The following is a 20,743-nucleotide window of genomic DNA, read 5'->3' as shown; positions in this document are numbered from 1 at the left end:
TAGGACAAAAGAAAAAGGCTTCTTAATGGGCAAAGGAAAGGGAATTTATAAGAGGCAAAGTTTAGCGAGACTTGAGTGCATCGTAAGTGATGGGCATAAAAATCATTAAGTAGCGATGTTGACTGCTTTCAGGAGAGGCGAAGGTGATCTCTCCACGCCCTCTTACAGAAATCAAAACTTGATACACAATGAAAAACCTACCATCGAATTTCTCTGGGACAACACAGGTGTCATCATAAAACTGCCTGGGGCCCTTTTCAAACATGCAGCCTGTGGGGGGTAAACGAAATACATTTATTCATGACAGAAATAACACTCACAAATAAATCAAAATATAACCATTAATGCAAAAATGGAGGTAGAAAAGGACTCTTCTACTTTTCTACTCCGTGACCTTGGACACATGATTTAACCTCTGTGCCTCAGTCTCCTCATCTATAAAATGGGAATGATAATAAAGCATCTACCTTATAGGGTTGTTGTGAGGATTAAATGATTTAATATATGCAACTTTAGAACACTGCCTAGCACATGGTAATACATGAGAGTTAGCAATTTATATTATTACTAACAGAAGCATAGAGCTTACGTAAACACTGGCAAACCTGGGATGTATAACGTATCAGTTCCTTTTCCATTTTCTTCCAAGTTTTGTTATTCAACCAGATGAGAGGGAAATCAGAGTGAATTACTGCCATGTACCTTGCATTATGACCCTGATGAACTGAAACAGGTACGGTTTACCCCCTTACTTCTTTGGAGGAATATTTAGCTAGGTTAACCTTCTCATGTTTTCATCTTCAATAGCCAAGGCAGTTAAAAAAAAACTTTCCTTTTTTGCTGTAACATAACTAAGTCCATAGGAAAAATGCGAAATAAATTGACAGCTTTTCACAATCATTTTCTCCCCCAAATATCCTTGACTGTGGGACCTTCATTTAATTGCTGTTATCTTTCATCACCAGGAAGAAATTTCCCATAGTTTAGTCACAGTTCTTTTTCTCAAAAGTATTGGTCTCTGTGGTAGGTACATAATACTAAAAATAGCAAAAATAATTACATTGCATTTGTGCAAAATTTTTGGTCTCCTATTTTCTGGATTTACCATCTCATAATACTATCCTTTAAACATGGGGATTTACTTCTATTAATGTTATTTAAACAAAACAACCAATATTGGACTCAACCTAGAAGGATGGATGTAAGTCATTCACTGAAGATACATAGTGTTGACATCAAGGACCATGCACGTAATTCCAGAAATACTTTAAAGGGGAGTCTACCGAGATAAAATCATTTTCATTCATTACTTTGCAGGTATCATGCCCATTAGAACAAAACTTTCCCCCCACGGTTACCATAATACATCCACAACAGAAACTCCTTTTCTAAGTCTCTTATGTGAAAGTCCATTCTTAACAATTACTTGTCCCAAAATGTAAAATCTAGGATATTTAAAGGTGAATGTATTTAAATCAACGGTGCTTTATTTCAAAACAATGACTTAGGTCTCTAAAGCAAAACTGAAAATTCCTCAAAGATACATTTCAGTAGAAAGCAGTAAGGTAAGGTGATCTTATAAAAGCACATGTTCTCTTTCAAAAGGATGTAGTTCTTGGCAAAAAAGAACAGAGAAGTCCACTTTTCAGCTGTTTATATGCACATGACTCATGCTAACAACCAAATATAAGAGATCATGACCTGAAAAATCTTCCTTTTACTTTAAAAAGAAAAGTTTTAAAATAATGGTTTAGTGGACATAAGTGATTTTTCCCATGTAATATAATGATAATCTGACAGCATCCTTAGGATGTCCAATTCTGTTGACAGGTATTTACAAGAATTTCAATAGTGGAAAACTTAACTTCTGTTCTGCTGGGATGAGCCAGGAAGCCTTCTTGCCTCATATAAATGGAGTGGCAGCTAGGCACTTCTGCAAGAGGAAACAACATCGGTCAAAGATGTCTGGAGCTGAAAATGTGCTGTTATCAGTGGACAGAGTGCAGAAAGGAAAGTAACAGAAACTGACACGAGTCTCTTGAGGGGAACTTGTCAACACATAGTTAACATTTCAGGCAGGGCCCACACAAGAAACGTAAGGTTGAGAAGCATATCATGGTGAATACTGTTTCTCCTGAACAGGCAGGTGAATTCAAAGTTTTACCCACACCAACCTTACTAAAGTAAAGGTGGCTCTACCAGCAACCCTGCATAAATGTGATTGTGCCCTCAAACAGTGTCATGAGTTAATCAGGACATGTATGGAATAACTTTGTATACTCAATGTCCTCCAAAGCAAAGATCAATAAAAGACTCATTCATAGTTTATTTCATGAACACTGGCTAGAAATTATTATGAGAAGACGAAATTGTTATATCTCTTAAAATTACTCCAGCCTATTAAGGTGACTGCTATTTTTTCTTCAGATAGAAACATGACTGGCCTTTCATTTTGTTAAGCCCACAGGTCAGATTCAAAACCAGTGAGGCTATAAAAGAGAAAGCCAACAACTTCATAGCAAACACCATTGTTACCTTAAGAGTGAGGCCTTGCCTGTGTGACCAAGTTAACTCATCCCTGAGGAAATAAACTTGGTTAATGGTTAAACTTGAGTCATAGTGATGGCTGTGTATCTAATGTGTTTAGTAGCTTTAGATATGGAGAAAAGGAAAGATATATAGATTAAGAGACAAAAGATTAAAATTCAAGTCTTTCATTTACTACTAATAAAGCTACATGACTTTAGATAAGCCATTTTGTGTCTAAGTTTATATAAAACAAAGGGTTGGGTGAGATGTTATCTGAGTCTATTATCGTCCCTAGTTATTTAACTCTGAATATAGAAGTTCACTCACATAACCAGAGGTCTATTCATGGTGAAGACAGTGAAGTTTCAACCTCAAGACCCTCTACTTGCAAGAGCCCTACTGAAATCCTATGCCTAATTTTGTATATGTCATTTCATTTTCTTTTTCTTTCAGAGGGTTCCCCAAATTTTATAAGTTTTAGGTACCAAAAACCTGGGCCCAACCCCACATACAACATATATAGGTTCCACAGGAATATATACACATGTGATTAAGTTGATGCTATCTTCTGTATGTATTACTTAAGTTTTTAAAACAACGTGTACAAAAATAAATGTACAAAATATATATGACAAGTGTGCTATTTAATATAAGAATATATCTTCCTTTCCACCACTTGTAGTAAGCACTTAACTTCTGAACAAGTAATAATAACATTTAAATGAATGGGAATCCAAAGGCCCTTATCTCTCTTTAACTATCCATCTATAGACTTTCATGCTGTAATAGATAATGAGCACTATTTAGCCCAGATGTCATTCTTTCTTGGTCTGGAATGTTCCATTTTTGAAGTCTACCTGATGTTCTAAAATTTTTTCTAGTGATAAATATCAACCAAAATATGAGATATTATTTCACAGAAAAAAGCTTATCTTATGTGGTTTTAGTCAAAAATAGCTTAATGGCGATCCCTAATAGCAGTAATACTGAAAAGTATGTAGCAATCAATAGCTTACAAGCCGAAAATAGTGTAAAACTCATTTTCAAACACTTTATTACACTGCGCCTTCTTTATATAAAGTATTATGTAGTATATAATTCTGACCCTACAGGGTTAAACCTTGCTTTCTGATATCAGTGCTTACAATAGGGTTGCAGTGGAGTTGATCTTCTGGGTTACCAAATGATTAGCAATGCATTTTATCCCAACTCTTTAACCAATGGTACTTCAAGTTAATTTTTAATGTTATTTTGATTTATTACCAAGGCGTAAGTTCCCTCATGCAGCTGGGCCTGGAAGGGAGAGTGTTAATGACTCTGCCATCAGCTCCCCAGCTGCTTAGAGGCAAGCATTTTGTTGTACCAATGTTGACACCCTGCCACAAAATACTTTTACTGACTGCTGCCCAGCTGGAGTGTGGCTGTAAAAACAGCTGGCTGGCTCTGGAGGCAGCTAGGAAATGTATAGGTTAAACTCTATTATATATTAAGTGTGACTAAATGTAGTTTCCTCCCCAAAGGGGGAGAAAAAGCGGAAGAAAGAAAATGCAAGCGTTTCTGAGAAACCCACTATTCAAAGTTGAAGGGTCGGCTTATAAAAGTGCCCCAACATCATACGAAATAATCATAATCCTGGAAAACTAGACATTTGACATCAAAGATAGGATTTGATGGATAATTTCACTAATACTCATCTATTGAACTAGCTGATTTATTGGTTTTTGTTGTACTTACTCTGTAATATTCTTCATAAATTCTACTTATTATTCTATGATATTTAAATTATCCTGATTTAAAATTCATCATAAATTCATGACATAAAATATGGCTAATGCCGGAACCTCCATTACATTTCCAAAGGCTCAACTTGTGGTCTAAGTTCTAAACAAAAAAGCACTGAACAGCAATTTAGAAAAAAATGCATACATGAGAATATATTTGTGATTATGCCAGTTCTTAATACTATTTATTACACCCCAGAGTAAATAAAATTAACATCTAGCTCTTGAAATTGAGACACTTGGCCAGCATTGTTTAAGTCCAGTCTATCTTTAAAATCGGTGTCCTCTATATGGTCCAGAGAAGCCTGAAAAAAATATGGCTAGGAGAAGTTTATTCCCCTAAAGTAACTAAAGTCATGTTATCCTAAAGCGATATCAGTTAATTTATGACCATCAGAGTGGGTCAGACTCTAATCAAATTGTAGAAACATTTCCAAAGTGATTATTCAATCAAATGACTAACATGGTTAATTAGGAGCCATAAACATTGCTCTGAAGTTCATCAAAGTAATGACTTGCCCAGAAAAATTACTGCTAATTAAATTGCCTGCTGCTTTCATTTCTACCTTATCTAATAAAAAATCCAACCAATGAAGTTTGGCATTACATTTTAACTTTTGCTAAATGCTCAACTCAGATCCAAACTAGCTAAGTGGCGACTTCAAAGGGAAATGTTTTGTAGCAGGGAACGGAGGCATTTCATACGTATTCGTTTATGTTTATCCATGAAATAAAACTTACATAATTCAGTGACAATAATAAGCTGCAGTTTATCCTATTCACAAACGTTAAGATGACAGCATATTTACACTGTCTTAATATGCATCCATAATTATAATCTTAGGATCATTAGTACAGCAGTGATTACAAACATTCACCTTGTCATCTAAGAGACCTGGTTTTGAATCTCAGTTCTGATATTTTATGGGAGTATAACATTTTGTTAGTTATTTAACACCTCTTAACTCTCAACCTCCACATCTGTAAAATGGGAATAACAGTGATTTCCTTCAAAGGGTTTTTGGAAGACCGTATGGAGTAAGCCACGGGCAACATTCTGCCCACTTTCTGCTAACACTAAGGATTCAATATAAGGTACTTATTATTAACAGAATCTATTTTTAAGTGAACCTCACAAGTATTTAAACTGTGTGAGTCACCGTACTTAAAACTAGAAATAATTACATATCAAAATTATTTTTGTAACTTAATTTGCTATTCTTAAATCATGTATCTATTGAGATGGTTGACACTGCTTATTCGTGTACTTATTCAGTAGTATTCTTCATAAATCTATTAACCTATGATATTTCAAATAAATTGATTTTAAATTCATTATAAATTTATGATTTATAAGGTTTAAGTGAGAAGCTCCATTATATTTTCAAAATATTTGGAGGTACCTCTTTTGAGCTTCTTTTTACAGTATTACTCCCTGATATTTGATGCTAAATGGCTTTAGTCTAAAAAGTTTTAAATTCAATCTGTAAATTGAATTATGTATATTTAATTTAGGGTAAAGGATTTTTTTTATTATTTGGAAACTTATGGATCAAAGAGCTCTTAAGCATGACCTTAGGACGGGGCCAAATCAGCTTGCAGAAACTAAACTGCCTATAATTTGTCACAGATGAGTTCATGGTGATGAAAGCTGATCTAATATGCTGCAAAAATTCAAAGCAGCAAAACACTGTTGTCATTTTAATGCGCTAGCCATAGTCACTGTGGCGGAAGTTAAGAAGAAGTAAACTAACACACTAAACTAACTGATTTGATTAGTTTTCGCCTTAGTAACGCAGTTAAAATTTCCTTTAACTTAAGATAAGCAAGTATGAAACTAAAAAGCTGTTTCTTGACTTGCATTGTAAAACTGTATTGGGAAACATAATACTGATTTGGGAAGCTTTACCAAAGGTCTGCCCACAAAGTGCAGTTTTGAATTTGCTAGGCACCTTTCTGATTTGCATATGCGTTACCCCATAGTACAGGATGAAGTTTCTTCTTCAAGGCATGGTCTGCCTAAAGTTTCTAGGAGCTGTAACAGGCCGGATCAGAGAGAAACTATTAGCCACAGTTGTATGAGACATCCCTATAATCTGCTGAAATTGTTTGTTATCAAATAGTGTACAAAGCTGAAAACACTTCAGATTGTAAACTCTAAATAAGAGGGAAGAAGCACCTTGCTTTCATTTGATGCTTCTAGTTAAATTCCTGGAGAAACAATCAGTGTGATAACTTAATTAAGCATTCAAATCTCTGAGAGTAAATGAGAAATCCCAGTAAAATAGAAATAAGTTCGATGTTGTATTTTAATGTGATTTTGCTTTCATGTGAGTGTGCACTGCAGAGATGGATTGATTACACACTTAACTAACTCCTTGAGGAGGTGATGTAACAAGATCAAGTCCACCTAAACATGTTTATGGTATAATGATGATGGTGGAAATTAAAACTCCAGGGCCAAAATGTGTGTGTCAACATACATGTGAAATTAACAGGTACTTGGTGAGAAATGTGTTTGTGTGTGTGTGTGTATTTCAATGTAAACACAGGAGTGTAAACAAGTTTTCAAAGACATTTATTTATCATCTAAACAAATACTGAGCTGTACCAAGAACTAAAGGAATCAATCTCATTCAAGAAAGAAGAGCATTATGACAGATCTTGCCTAAGTTTTGTCTTTCTTAAACTTAAGTTTGTTTCTTCTCATTTCCTGGCAAACTCAGTTTAATGTTTAAAATCCAAAGGTTTTCCAGAGTGCGTAAATAAATGAGCTTCATAACGATGCATTTAAATGCACAGGTCTTCACATACATACTAGTGTAGCATCCTTGTACTCTGCATTTCCACTTGCCACGTGAAGAGATTTCGTGTTGCTAATCAAGAAAATATATTTTTATAAAGTGTTCTAAAAAGGATGCTAACCTGAGGATTTTTTTTTACACCCAAATCTATTTATAGAACAAACCTGAAAGTAATTAACTCTAACAAATAAGGCCCGGTATTAATATGTCTGAATTCAAGTGTGAAGGCTTTAAGTCAAGTTTTATAAGATCTACCCGTTGTCAGTCACAAAAGCTCTATGCGAATATAACAACTTAGTCACTGAAACTCAGGTGAAGAAGGCAGAAAAGCTGGAGGTGGCTGAAATCTTAAGAGAGTGATGCATTTGGTATTACTTCATTCACACTTAGATGGGAGCTCTGTCATTAGGATTTTTAGTAAACTGTGAATATAAGTAATGTAAAATCTGCAGAGATATTTCTTTTGCCACAGATCAGATGTACTGAATCTACTGTTGACAGACTTTGAGGACAGAAAGAGAACTATGTCAGTCTTTGTATGCCTAGAACAGTGCTTGCAAAACCTTAAAAAAAAAAAAAAAAAAGTAACACAGTTATCTGCATTCAGATGCTTTTAAAACTTAAAGGCTACATAACCTAAAATAACAGCATAGAATTTTACCTAAGAAACCACAAACTTCTCTTGTAAGCATCTGGGTTTTTTTGCTTTTTTTTTTTTGCAGGGGACAGTATCCTACACAAATAACCACCACATTCAAAGAGGATTAGCTTATTATGATCTAGTTGGCTCACAGTTTTACAAGTTTTACAAGCCTGTGAAGGTTTCAGTAAGCTAGAGTTGAAAATAAAGTTGAAATGATAGGAAACACAATTGCACAAAATAAGCACAATTTTAACTTTGACTACTTGTTAGATATTATTGCACTCTGACAATTAACGGAAGTTTAAAAAAATATATGAGAAAAGATGCCATTAGTTGCCAAAACGGGCCACAAAAAAAATTCTGAAGTGGGGGAATTTTTCACGATGAGCTTCAAAACTGAATTGTTCCCTTTCTGGAACCTACACAATTTGAAACAAATACATCATGAATTGCTTTGTCCTCTCACTCATTTCTCCTTGGATCACCTCAATATTCAGATGATTTAGTCTACTTGCTTTGAACATGAATAACACTAGCAGTAAGTTCAGTATGATTGTTTCACTACGTCAGAAACAGCATAATTGTACACTATCTTGTTGGCCATGCACAATATGATTGTTTTAACATAAGAATATCTCTCTTATTTTGTCTTATCCTTTAGCACCAAAGTGTATTTATAAATATTAGAAATAATAGTGGCATCTCATTCAAGAACTAGCAACAGTCTGAGGAAATCTCTAGAAGTTAAGATAAAATCATATCAACAGAAATCCTTATTCTAATTGCCTGGACCCCTAACACTATATTAGCAATTTTACAAACATAGTCATATTTAATCCTTACAAAAACACAAAAGGTATAGGAATTATTTTCCCCTTTCCATGAATGAGGAAACTGAGGACAAAAGAGGTAACAAAACATGCTCAAAATGACATTAGTAGTAAAGAGGTAACAGGTCCAGGATTCAGTATAATGTTTCCAGTGTCATACCAAGTGGGTGGTTTTATTTTTTAATGCTAAGAATAACAAAAACATGTGGATGAAAACAGTGAACTGTGAGGGCCCACACACTGAAAAGAAGGGTTAGCAGAATGGAATGTTCAAAGATACTTTTCTAAACTTAAGAGAATAGTAAATAAATCATAATGACTTACGCGTGTCATTCTTTCAGTTTTGCCTTGCTTTGTTTTTCACATGTGTTTTTGAATAGCTATCTTTGTAAAATTTTCAAGAGTGTATTAGAAGCAATTAAATAGAAAATTTACACACATGTACACACATGATAAAAACAATAATCTATTTAATCTGAAAAAATTCCTTGAAAAGATTTCAATTAAGTTATGCCTATGTTAGGTAAAAATATTTTATGAAATAAAAAGTCTCCCTTTTCTCTAAACTATTAAATAGTTAAGTCACTTAAGTATAGAGATCCTTTAAGTGTAAAATATTCTATAACAATATTCTAAACCTAAACATATATACTCAGATATATACTTGTAAAAAATAAATATTTATCCTCCCTCTCTTGTTCACATTTATGAAACACACACACAGAGGGAGAAATCCAAATGCGCATCCTTAAACTGTCTCATTTAATTGCAAATCTTAGTTGCACATATGAAAACAGTTGTATGCTCATCTCACCCACTCACAATAAGCAGTTCTGGGCCTAAGCATCCTGGTTGTTTTCTTTAAAAAGAAACTAAAAATCCCACACTAAAAAAGTACACCCCCCCTCCCTGTTCTAATTCCCTTTTTTCATGCTCGTTCAACTCACAAGCAGATTATCCCTCCCTTCCCCCTTTCCTGCCTGTAAAATCCAAGTTAGACAAACACTGTGTGGCTGAAATGACATATTTGAATGGAATTCAGACCCACCAGTTCCTGTTTATGTTTCTGATTTGAGAATGTTGTCTTCTCATTCACTATACATTAGGAACACTGCAAGGCCATAAATAGCGTCAGGTTACATGCAGGCAGGACCAATGAGCATTAATCATTACTTCCAGTCAACCGGCAAAAGCAGCAGCTGATGGAACACTATACCCTTCAGCTCTGTATAAATGGACATTCCAGAGAGTAAGAGTGTGTGTGTGAGTGTGTGTGTGTGTGTTTCCTTTCAGTCTCCATTTTATGAATGAAACTCCAGGCTCTACAGAGTCCATTCATGTAAGAGAAATGCTTACAGGGCTCTGCCCCTAGGGATCAATCAGTCATGGGTAAAACTGATATGATTGGTTTAAGACAGCCTTCAGCCTTCCATTACTGACTTAAAATACAGTCCCTGTCCGTTTGACCTGTGTTAATGCATAAAGAGTACATCCAGACCATAGTCTCAATTCTCAAATCAAATCACTAGCCAATGCCACTTACTGTAACTGTAGATTTAGAGCATACTGAAGTATTTCTTAGAAAAACTGATATAGTGGACCAAAGTACTGTTTGGGGGAGATTTGCTATTTTAGCCCAGAACTGAATGAGGAAAACTCATATGAGATCTGCTAAGCAATAAAAAGCAAAGTCAAATTGTGAGCTCTATTATAATAACAAAATCAATTAGGAAGGCATCACCATCACTTTTCACTATTTAAGCACCTAAAAATCAGAGATTAAGTGATCTACTAGCCCACAAATCACACACTGAGAAAAAGAAAATTATATCTGGATGCTAGAGAAACAGGTAAGATGTTAATTTTTTCTGAAGGATCAATAGCTCATTCCTTTAAATTCCCAAGTGATTCTCCACTTGAAATTCTTGGAGCAATGGTTTCAAAGTAAGGAGGGAAAAAAATCAGCTGCCATGTTTTAGGAGAAAATGTGGCCATAAGCAAATGACGCTTAGTAATGGAGTAGGGCCAAGGCTTGGCCTTTGGGAGTGTTAAATATCAGGTACAAAAAGCCAAAGTTCATGGAACCATAATCATCGCTGTGCTGGAAATTACTAAAGATGGTAATGCTTAAAAATATCTAGAGTAAAGAGTAAAGAGTCAGTTCAATACCAAACACTGTTAAAACATATAATGGGTTTTATCACCCATCTGTAACTTGGTCCCTGACTCCAGAGGGAAGAAAATACTTTTCTCTTCCAGTGACCTGAAGCCATATTGGGAAATGGTTGCAGTCAACAATCCCTGAATATATCTCTAACTGATTTCTCATAGGATCTTTGCTATGCCTATAGAAGAAGGAATGAGGAGAAACATGAAAAATTCATGGTCTTTGGTTTTAAATGTGTGCAAGATTTTCTACTATGGTGTCATAATTTAATATTTATCTTCCAATTTCTAATATCTGGCTAATAAAATGATAGAGAATAAATCAAGTTACCACCATATTTAACTTTAAACTAAAATTAAACTAAAATTAAAATACTTGACACAGCCAGGAGGGGAGATGATAAGGAATCCTATAATCTATCATCCAGAGAAAACATGGAACAGAGAAAGACCACTGAAGAGTCAACGTACATTCAATTATTAATTCTTAAATAACATTCTCTTTTTTTGGCTTTAAAAAATTCCAGTATTCTTTTAAGAATTAGTTTTTAAGGTGGTTCAAAGATACGTAAGTAAAAGTGATGAAGTAAAGCTTGATATTTCTAAATGTTTTTATTTCATATTTTTAAAAATTAAAGTTATAATTATCAATCATGGGGCCTTCCATTTCAGAAATGAAGAAGCTAGTTTATAGCAAGCCTGGAAGTTCAAAATAAATATCAGTAGCCTCTACTTCTATTCTCTCTGTTCCATCCAACTTTAATGAGCATTTTTCAACAGTTTCCTTTTCTCATCACTGCATTCCTTGTACTTCTTGAACAATATTTTTGGTTGTTTACTTATGTATAACTCAATTGTTCAGAAAACATGTAAAAACATTTATTATAAAATATATATGAAGTTAGTTTCCCTAAAATATATATCTCCTCTTAAAAAGTAAATAATAAGAAATCATTAAAAAATAATATATCCTGATGACAGAATTGATGAGATATTACTACAGTAGTAGTAGAAACAATCATAATAGTAACAGTTTAGAAATAAACTACTGAGTACATTTTGCCTTCTGAATTTTGGTGTCTTTTGGTTTTTGTTTTTTGTTTTTTTGTAATTTTGTGCAAGTTGAGCCAGTTGATTGAGGCCCTGACAAATCATCTCCAAACACATAAAGCACTATTTACTCATATTTCTATGTGGCTGCAGAAAACAATTATGTTTTTCTTGCTCTGTTATCTACTGATTTCATCCTATAACTTTAACCTTAAAACCATATTCTAAACTTTGCAAGGGGAATCCCAAGCAATGCTCACTAAGAGCAGCATTAGGAATTACTTCGCTATTTTCTCTGCTATTTAAGATGAGTACCCATCAACACAGCAAAACACAGAATAACATTTACAACATAAAAATCTTCTCTCGCCATTTCAGAAACGCAAAACTATTTAACTCTTATGACTACAGTGCCAGCTTGGACCTATGTGAGTACCAGATATATTTGTCAGCTCTCACAGATGAAAGTTAAATGTATTCCTAGTTTTAACATATTTAACATGAGCTAAGTATTGTGCATTTATTTTATCATTTCTCTGCCTACATATAATTTTTCTACATGCTAAGTACAGATAATTACTCTCTAAATTTGAAGGTTTGTCTATTGGCCTTCATCCAAGTCCTAAGGTAATGAAGTATATGGAGAACTTGGGAAGGGTTGCTAGGATTTAAAAATGAAAGATAGAAAAAGCCCGTCTTATTTTTCCAAATGTAAGCTTTCCTTATATGTTCTTTTGTTTGTTTTGTTTTTTAATTTTTTGGCCATGCCACACAGTATGTGGGATCTTAGTTCCCCAACCAGGGATCGAACCCTCTCCCTCTGCAGTGGAAGCGTGGAGTTCCAACCACTGGACCGCCAGGGAAGTCCTGTATCTGTTTTAGATACCGCAGTCCTTCAAAAGCTTTCTGCTGAAAAATAGATTCATCTGACAAAAGTTTGAAAATGACGCTAACAGTTAAATTTTAAGCCGTCAAGCTATCAAGTGTTTTAACAAAGAGTGAAGTCCAGTAAGAAAGAAGGCTCAGACAAACTCCAAGTTTATATAATCAATCAAAGAATTTTAGAGCTGGCTAGGCCATCAATTTGCTACTTTTCCTTCTAATTATTGTTCAGCCTTTTCCAGAAGAACTATTAGGAAAAGTTACTTCTCTGACAATCTCAATTTTTGATAATGTTTATGGTATATTTTTAAAAAGGAAATAGAACGCATTTTAATCTGAAATATGATTTGAAGTTTTATATTTTCCTATCTTACAGCAGTGAGCACCTAACAGTTAGAATAAAATTTGGGGACTGTCTAATGTGAAACAAATACCCCCACATTAGGAGAAGCACACCTTAAGTTTTAAGGCAAATGCTTTCTTTGTCCTGGGTCACATAGAGCTTTTAAAAAACATACGCAAATACTCATTCTAAAAATTAGAGAAAAGGATAAATAATATATTGTTAGATATACTGTACTTTATTTTGGACAATTATATAGAAAGATAGGCTGTGGACTGTACACTAAACTAAGAATAAGAAAACCTTGGTTCTGGTTTTGGCTGTTTCACACAACACCTGTGTAACTGATGGTAAGTTAACTTGAATGAGCCTCGGACATTTTATCTGTACAATAGGGCGTAAAGAACGAATGTGAATTAGGTGATACCCCAGAGCTTTCATGAGCTTAAAGATTTATGATTCTATGAAACAGCTATTTGCGTCAATTCCCCAATTGAAAATAACGCTAACATTTACTACCACATACATGCGACATGCCTCCAAACTGAAAGAAGGCCTCATCAGTACCAGGACTCATGGCCCTGAAAAACACAATTAAAAAACACAGAAACTTTTTCTTCAGAAAACATGATGTCAGCTTTCTCCCCTACCCTCTACAACTACTTCCTCCTCTCCCGAAGCTCCAAGCACACGCTTTCCCCCTTTTTCTTATTTCAGAAACCTTATTCTGTCCCTGAAAGTTCTCTTTCCCCTCTTCCTTCCCAGCTCCTAGCTTAAACTGCTCCACCACAGGGCTGGGAGGTATCTTTTAAACTAATTAAAGTAATAGAATAGGCGCTGAGTGTTAAAAACACCTTATTAATGTATCACCCCCTCCAATCAACTCCTTGGTTAAGATTTTTAAGACACCCCAAAAATGCAAAGGAACGTAATAGCATTAAATGATGGGACTGCAAGGACAGTGCAGGGATGAACCTGAAACCCACCAAGTAGCACATTCATTCTCTTCCCTCTCTAAGGCAGTCCTGGAAACAAACGAATAGAAAGTCTGGTTTGCAATGAATGCGACTATGTCATCCTTAACTTAGCATCCTTTTCACTTATAGGACTGATGGGATTAATTTGGACACTTTTTTTCTTCAACTCTAAATTGGTTGATACTTTAAAATATAATACGTACTCTGTCTGATTAGGAAAGCAGTACGTAAGCACTATTGAAAGACAAAGCACTTTACAGACAAAATAAATATTGCCTATAATAGCACCACGCATATATAACCACATTATTTCTGTCCTGAGTCTTATTTTGCATGAGTCGGCCTTTACACGTATAATTTTTTTTATTCAATAGTCTGATTTCACTAATTATTTTTTAAAAACCTGACTTCTAATGGCTGCATAATATTTGTTATTGATAGCCGTAACTTACATTACCATTCAATTACTCTGTAATATTCCTCCCCCCACTAAACATTCATCCTGCGTCTCCCCTTCCTTAAGATAATTTTCTGAGAGTGAAAATACCTACTAATCAAAGCACGTGAACATTGTGTGCTGATATTTTCTTGAGTCAAACCTTAGTTTCATGTGCCCACCACCTTCCTAAAAATACTACCCGAAGCTATGCAAAACCAAAACCAAAACAAAAGACGAATCAACGAACATGTACAACTCTAATAAAATATGTTGTTGTGAGTATCTAAAATATTTACCTCATTGGGCATTTTGAATCTGCAAAACCTCACATGCGAGCATGAAAATGGGAAAATAGCCACGATTTTATGAAAATGGAGCACTGCATCCATATGAAGCGCACAATGCTTATTCAACGCTTTTTACGTAGTCACTTGGCCATAGGGGCAAAAGAGGGGAATCAGGTTGGATTCAAGAAAAAACAACCAACCAACAAAAAACCTGTGTCTTGCTTTATGCAGCACCATTAGGCTAGAGAAACAGAGGAGGAAAACAACAATAATAGATGCAATCGGACTGTTGAGAACTTAGTATCATATAATCATGATCACACTGTACTGGTTCACCAAATTGGCCCTAAATATCAATTTTTTTTTATCTCCTCAGTGTCTTCTGATCCAAGATGGGTCCCTTTTCCTGAATAAAAATTTCTACCCTACTAACATAATATTTTGCAATTTTTTAGCTTAAATACTCAGCAGTTGAAATTGCATTCCTGTAATTATAATTATAACTAATAGACCTTCCATTTCCCATATCGTAATTAATGTCAGGCTTTATTAGAGCATAATCATGCTACCTTTTCACTTACAAAGCTTCTTTTATTTTCACAACACTTATGTTATATTGAATTAAGCAAGAACGAGCTCTAGAGGCCTTCTTAAAGGACAGCCTTTGGATCACAGATGCTGAGCAAATGGACTATGAAATGTTTTTTGCATTGTCTTTAAATCACATAAAGTACTTTCTAATGTGCTACTTGTTCAACATCAATAAGTGAACAAGGAACTTAATGATTCAGTGATAAATACATTCGATTTCCTAAAAAGGTTATTTAATATTCTGTCAGCAAGGATGAAAGAACTAATGACAACAAAACAAAACATCTGGAGATCGTACTTGTTGACGGCAATGTATGACGTATACAGATGCGTCAACTTAATTGCAGCAATTTGGTGGCCAGTAAAACATATTTTGAAACACACAGGTTAATTTTTCATCTGCCCTGGTTACACAGTAACTACAGTTCTTCAGACCACATCCATCCAGAAGATACAACTTTACTATTTAACTATTCAAGCGAAACTGAAGTGTATCTTATTGGCAATATGGAAATTAGAATTCAAAGGTGTTGTCCAACTTTAGCAATCTGAAATATAATTTACAGGGGAGAAAGTAACATAAATTAACAGCTTCTCAAATATTAAACAAACAAACAAAAATTAAACAAATATTCCACAAGTCATTTGCAAGGTTTATGGCAACTTACAAAAGAGATGTCCTATGTACCTTTAAAATAGGATACTGGACTGTTATAGACTGAATGATCGTGTCCCCCATAATTCATTGTGAAGCCCTAATGCCAAAAGTGATGGTATTTGGAGGGGGGCGGGGGCTTTGAGAGGTAATTAGAATAAGACTAGGTCATGAGGGTAGGGCCCCCATGGTGGAATTAGTGTCCTTATAACAGAAGAGGAAGAGAGACCAGAGCCCTCTCTCTGCTGCATGGGGACACAGTGAGTAAGTAGCTATCTGCAAAGCCAGGAAGAGAGGCCTCACCAGGAAATGAATCTTCTGGCACCTTGATCTTGGACTTCCCAGCCTGCAGAACTGTGAAAGTTAAATGTCTGTTACTTCAGCTTTCCCAATGATGGTATTTTATTATAGCAGATTGAGCTAAGGAATGGACTATCCTTCTTTAGGTTAGAAGTGACTGAATCTGTGCTTTTGAGGGTCAGACCGTGGCTGACTCTGAAATTCATATTATATATGGTCCACAAATAATGCAATTGAACCTCACAGCCCCAGTTCCTATTTTTTTGCCCTCGATGGATTATTTAAATCTTTTTCTTGTTTGGTTCACATCTTCTTAAGAAAAGTTACACGTCTTCAACATCATGTTATATATAATTGTATATACAATATAAATATAAGGAAAAAATATATATATATACGTGTGTATATGTATATATATATATATGTATGGAAAACCACAGAATCAAGAAAATGATTTCAATGATAATCTTTCTGAGATTATACATATAAAAACATTTCTAAAAAACACCAAGAAATTTCTAAAAATGCTATGCCTTACAAGTCCTTTTGAATCAATTATTTGGGCTATTTTACCTGATTTCCATGTAAAGTTTCTTGAAATCACGATGAATTCAAAAAACTGTGCAGCAAATTAAAATTTGGTTTGGAGAGTAAGGATAACATCAGTTAACAGGACTAGAAACTTGCAGAGAGAAATGAATCGTATCTATAATAAAGCCCATTGTAGTGCAGGGTTCTTAATTATGCCCGTAAATCATGGACAAACATAAAAGGTTCTAAAGTGTAAACACTATGGTACATTCTAGGACCGCCTCCAAATTACAGGGCCTGGGACAAGCACTCAAGTACAGTCCCTCACACCATATGTTTAAATTTTTAAACTATAAACCAGCCAAACAAACCGATAAATAAATATGTTCTCTCCTCCTATTCCTTGAACCTATAACAAAATAACAACTTGGAAGGCCAGGCCAAACCTAGAATTTGGGAAAATCTCTAGGATTAGTGCTGAACAAGGATGATTATGGAGCCAGTTTTCAGTCTTCAGACCCCAAGCCCACCCCACCCCCTTCCTGCCTCTCTTCCTATCCCTCATCCCCACATTGTTCCACACCATGGGGGCCTCACACACCAAACATATGGGCACAACCAAGCTTCATCCGCATCCTCCCACAAACAGCTGTCCCTTGGCCACCTCCTTGGACCTAGAGGTACACACAGGAACAGTGTGATCTGCCTTCAGAAAACTAGGCATGGGATAGACTTGCTCAGGCCCTGGAAGTGGACTCATGGCTGGCTGGGCAGGGAATTCATGGGTCCTGGGTAGCTGGGGTACCTTCCAGAAGTAGAGGTAGAGCCTCTCAGTGGGCAATTCCCCTTAGTCCTTTTCAACTTCTTGCCCAATGAGGAAGGGTGGCCAGAGGGAGACTCTCAGTGGTAGGGCTTCTTCTTGCTGAGCTTTACGACCAGTTTAAAATAAAACAGGTAACTTTACGCAAGTTGGAAACTTAAGACCAGGAGACAATTTTCTTTCGTCAAGTAGAACCGATAGAAAAACTCAGCAGAGTTATGCCTAGAGAAGCAAGAGTTCTTTCACAAAGAACAGCCATAACTTTGCATCCAGATGAAAGGAGGTCACATTGTTTTCAAATATTTTTAAGTCCACAACCATCTATTGACCACGCTTACAATAACGTTAGTAATATTTTGCCTGGTGCCCTTCTTAGAAGCATTAGCTTTTATTTCATACTTTTTCCCCAAATTCCTGAGATTTCTGAAAGGCAGGTGTCCTGATTTTGAGATTATAACAAGAGAAATGAGCACAGAATAGTTAAGTAATTTTTCTGAGTTCTTAAGGTCAAATATTGGCAAAGTTGGTGGTAACATTAACAATAGACATAAGTGCTTTTTACTTTCGGGAAACCCCAATTCTCCATCTTGATGTACTACTTAGTGAGATCTTTCAGGCTCAGTGAGACTAGAGCTAAGTTTATTATTGCTATTTTTGCTATTCCTCTCCCAATATGGAAGAATCCTTACTTCTGGACCCTTGGAATCTTGCCACAAGAATAAAGAAACAAACAAACAGTTATAAGCAATAAGTTACTCAGTACAGAAGAATACTGCTTTCTGTAAATATTGCTATTAAACAGTGCAGCAGGAGCAAATGGAAAGAAAGCCCAGAATCAAGAAAAGAATGATCATGTTACTCTCTTGGGCTGAGAGTGTACGTAATTTTACAAATTGTACTCTTCTTTGGACAGGTTTCATTTCTAGACGCTATTTCACCCATCGGCTCATACCGAAATGATTTGACAGTCCAACCCTTCACATAGAGAGAAAGATTCAAAGAAGGAATAAATCAGAAAGATTCCACCAAAAAATGGTCAGGAGCCACCCAATCTGTGGCCAACACTAATGAAACTGACAAGCAATTGAAAAGATATCTTAAACATAACTTAAAGCACAGGCCTACCTGAATCATATGCAAAATCTCTGGGCTCCTGTTTGATCATCAGAGGAGGGGGGAAGCTTTGGCTGGCCGCACCACCAACCATGGTACTGTGTTCATACACTGGGTCGTGGTACTCCTGCTTAAAGCCTTGAGGTGGGAAGGGAATGTTTGGCTCAGACATCTGCCGTTGGTACATGGGACGTCCTTCCCTTGGCATTGTCGGCAAAGGAGGAAAGGAATTACAGGGTTCAGAAAGTTGGCGGCGAAATCTGGGAAATAAGAGAGCATGTTTCAAATAAAATAGTAACAAGGAATACCCTTTAAAAATACTGGCACGATTTTTAACTGCTTAGTTAATGAACATGACACCAGCTGACCCGAAGTGTAAATCTTTAACAAAGACTAGATATCTCCTTCCTGGGTCAGTAGCACTGTGCTTTCTTATCATAATACATCTTGTGTTCCCCTTCTAATTAGTTCCATTCAGCACCATTTCAGTACACGAGAAAAAGTTAAAGATGTGCTTCGAGGAAGGCTAGGAGAGCACTGTAGTGTTTGCAAGAAATACACACTCTAACAGTTAAAATGCCCAACTAGAAATCAACTGGATCATTTGCCAGATTTCCTTATTAAGAGGGTCTCAAATTAATTATAGACAAGAAAAACAAAACAAAACAAAACAGGGGAACCAGAAAGAATCTGATTTCAAACTGCAGCCTCCAACTTTTAATTCTGTTATCAAACTAACCAACCAACCAACAAACAAAATCAACCAAATAAAAACTTCCTTATTGGTTTTCCTTCCCTTACCATCAGTTATCAAGGGAGCAAGGAGGGAATGACTTTCTTCTCAAGTGTGCAGGACTCTTACCTCTTCAACAATGTCCTAAATAACTCTGTATTCTAGTGAGAAATTAAACTGCGAAATATTATAGAGACCGAAATCCAAGCTAGTTTTAAAAGACTACTTCTTTACTGTCAAACAGCAACACAGAACTCACTGGCTTCCAAGAGCTTCAAACAAAATATCAGGTTGATAAAAAATAAACATAAAATATTGCAGCAGACCTCCAATGATGGAAGGAACACGCATGCATCACATAGCTTTGGGACAGGTCGTGCTGTTAGGTCATAAGGAAGTTCTGAGGCCTTGGCAGAAGGCTGAGAGTGAGTCTCTACGCTCCTTCCTTCTTGGTTATCCCGTGTACTGATTGGCTAATTACTTCCTCCTTCAGTTCTGTGTTTCTCATCCTAATATCATTGACCCACCGCAAAGATGTGGATTAATTAAAGATTTAACAGCTCTAAAAATGCCCAGGAGTGCTTAAAAATAACCTACCCAACATCTCTATGAGCAAATGTAAGCCTATTAACTCCCCCGCCCCCGCCCCCAAAAGCATTCCTCAGACTTTAATTTGGAAAGTTAACATTTAATTTTGGTAACGTTAAATGAAAACAAGGTAAAAGCGAAAGAATGGCAAGGCAATTGCTTTAGCATTTCTAAGAACACTCCACCCTGTGATTTAACTCTAGCCTCTCTGGCTGCCATGGAAAGCACTGAAATTCCACCTACACCTGCAGAAAATAAACTTAGAAACTCAGATCTAGCAAAATGGGCTGACTGGCACTGCATTCACTTCCCTTCTCTTGCTTATTTCATTAGCCAAAAAAAGAAACAAATTATCATTAAGAACTGTCAAGGAATGAATCCGAAAACTGTAAGTTGAAGTTAAAAAAAGAAACCAGCTCACTTGGGAAGCCTTCAAAGGAAGATAATAAGACTTCTACTAAAAGCTTTGTTGAAAAATCAAGCCATTTGTTTTCACAAGTCAACATGATTCCAGTTGGTACTCACTGAGGACCACGAATATATCAAACACACGTGCTTCATAAGAAACTACAAGTTTGTGGTATCATTCTTATGACCAATTGTAAAGAGAAAGCGACTCCGGAAGCTTTCCGGAGAGAGTTCATGGGTAAGGAGAGCGTGCTGATGAACTCCTGGGTAAAG

General features: G+C 35.8%; 1 protein-coding gene across 11 annotated transcripts in view; it reads right to left on the bottom strand.

The window, feature by feature from the left end:
- The window catches only part of ETV1 (ETS variant transcription factor 1), a 95,107-nt gene that overhangs the window by 16,350 nt on the left and 58,014 nt on the right, over nt 1-20,743 (bottom strand). For all 11 annotated transcript variants that reach the window (XM_082398467.1, XM_082398468.1, XM_082398469.1 and 8 more), the window contains 3 exons: nt 18,754-19,001; nt 1,867-1,933; nt 202-272 (listed from right to left, as the gene is read on the bottom strand). In XM_082398467.1, the coding sequence (XP_082254593.1) occupies nt 202-272; nt 1,867-1,933; nt 18,754-19,001 (386 nt within the window). The remainder of the gene's footprint in view (nt 1-201; nt 273-1,866; nt 1,934-18,753; nt 19,002-20,743) is intronic.

The sequence above is a fragment of the Balaenoptera borealis genome, assembly GCF_965194805.1.
Source record: "Balaenoptera borealis genome assembly, chromosome: 7".
In the NCBI taxonomy this organism is placed as follows: Eukaryota; Metazoa; Chordata; class Mammalia; order Artiodactyla; family Balaenopteridae; genus Balaenoptera; species Balaenoptera borealis.
Note: the sequence above shows the minus strand (reverse complement) of the source record. Positions and strands in the feature narration are given on the sequence as shown.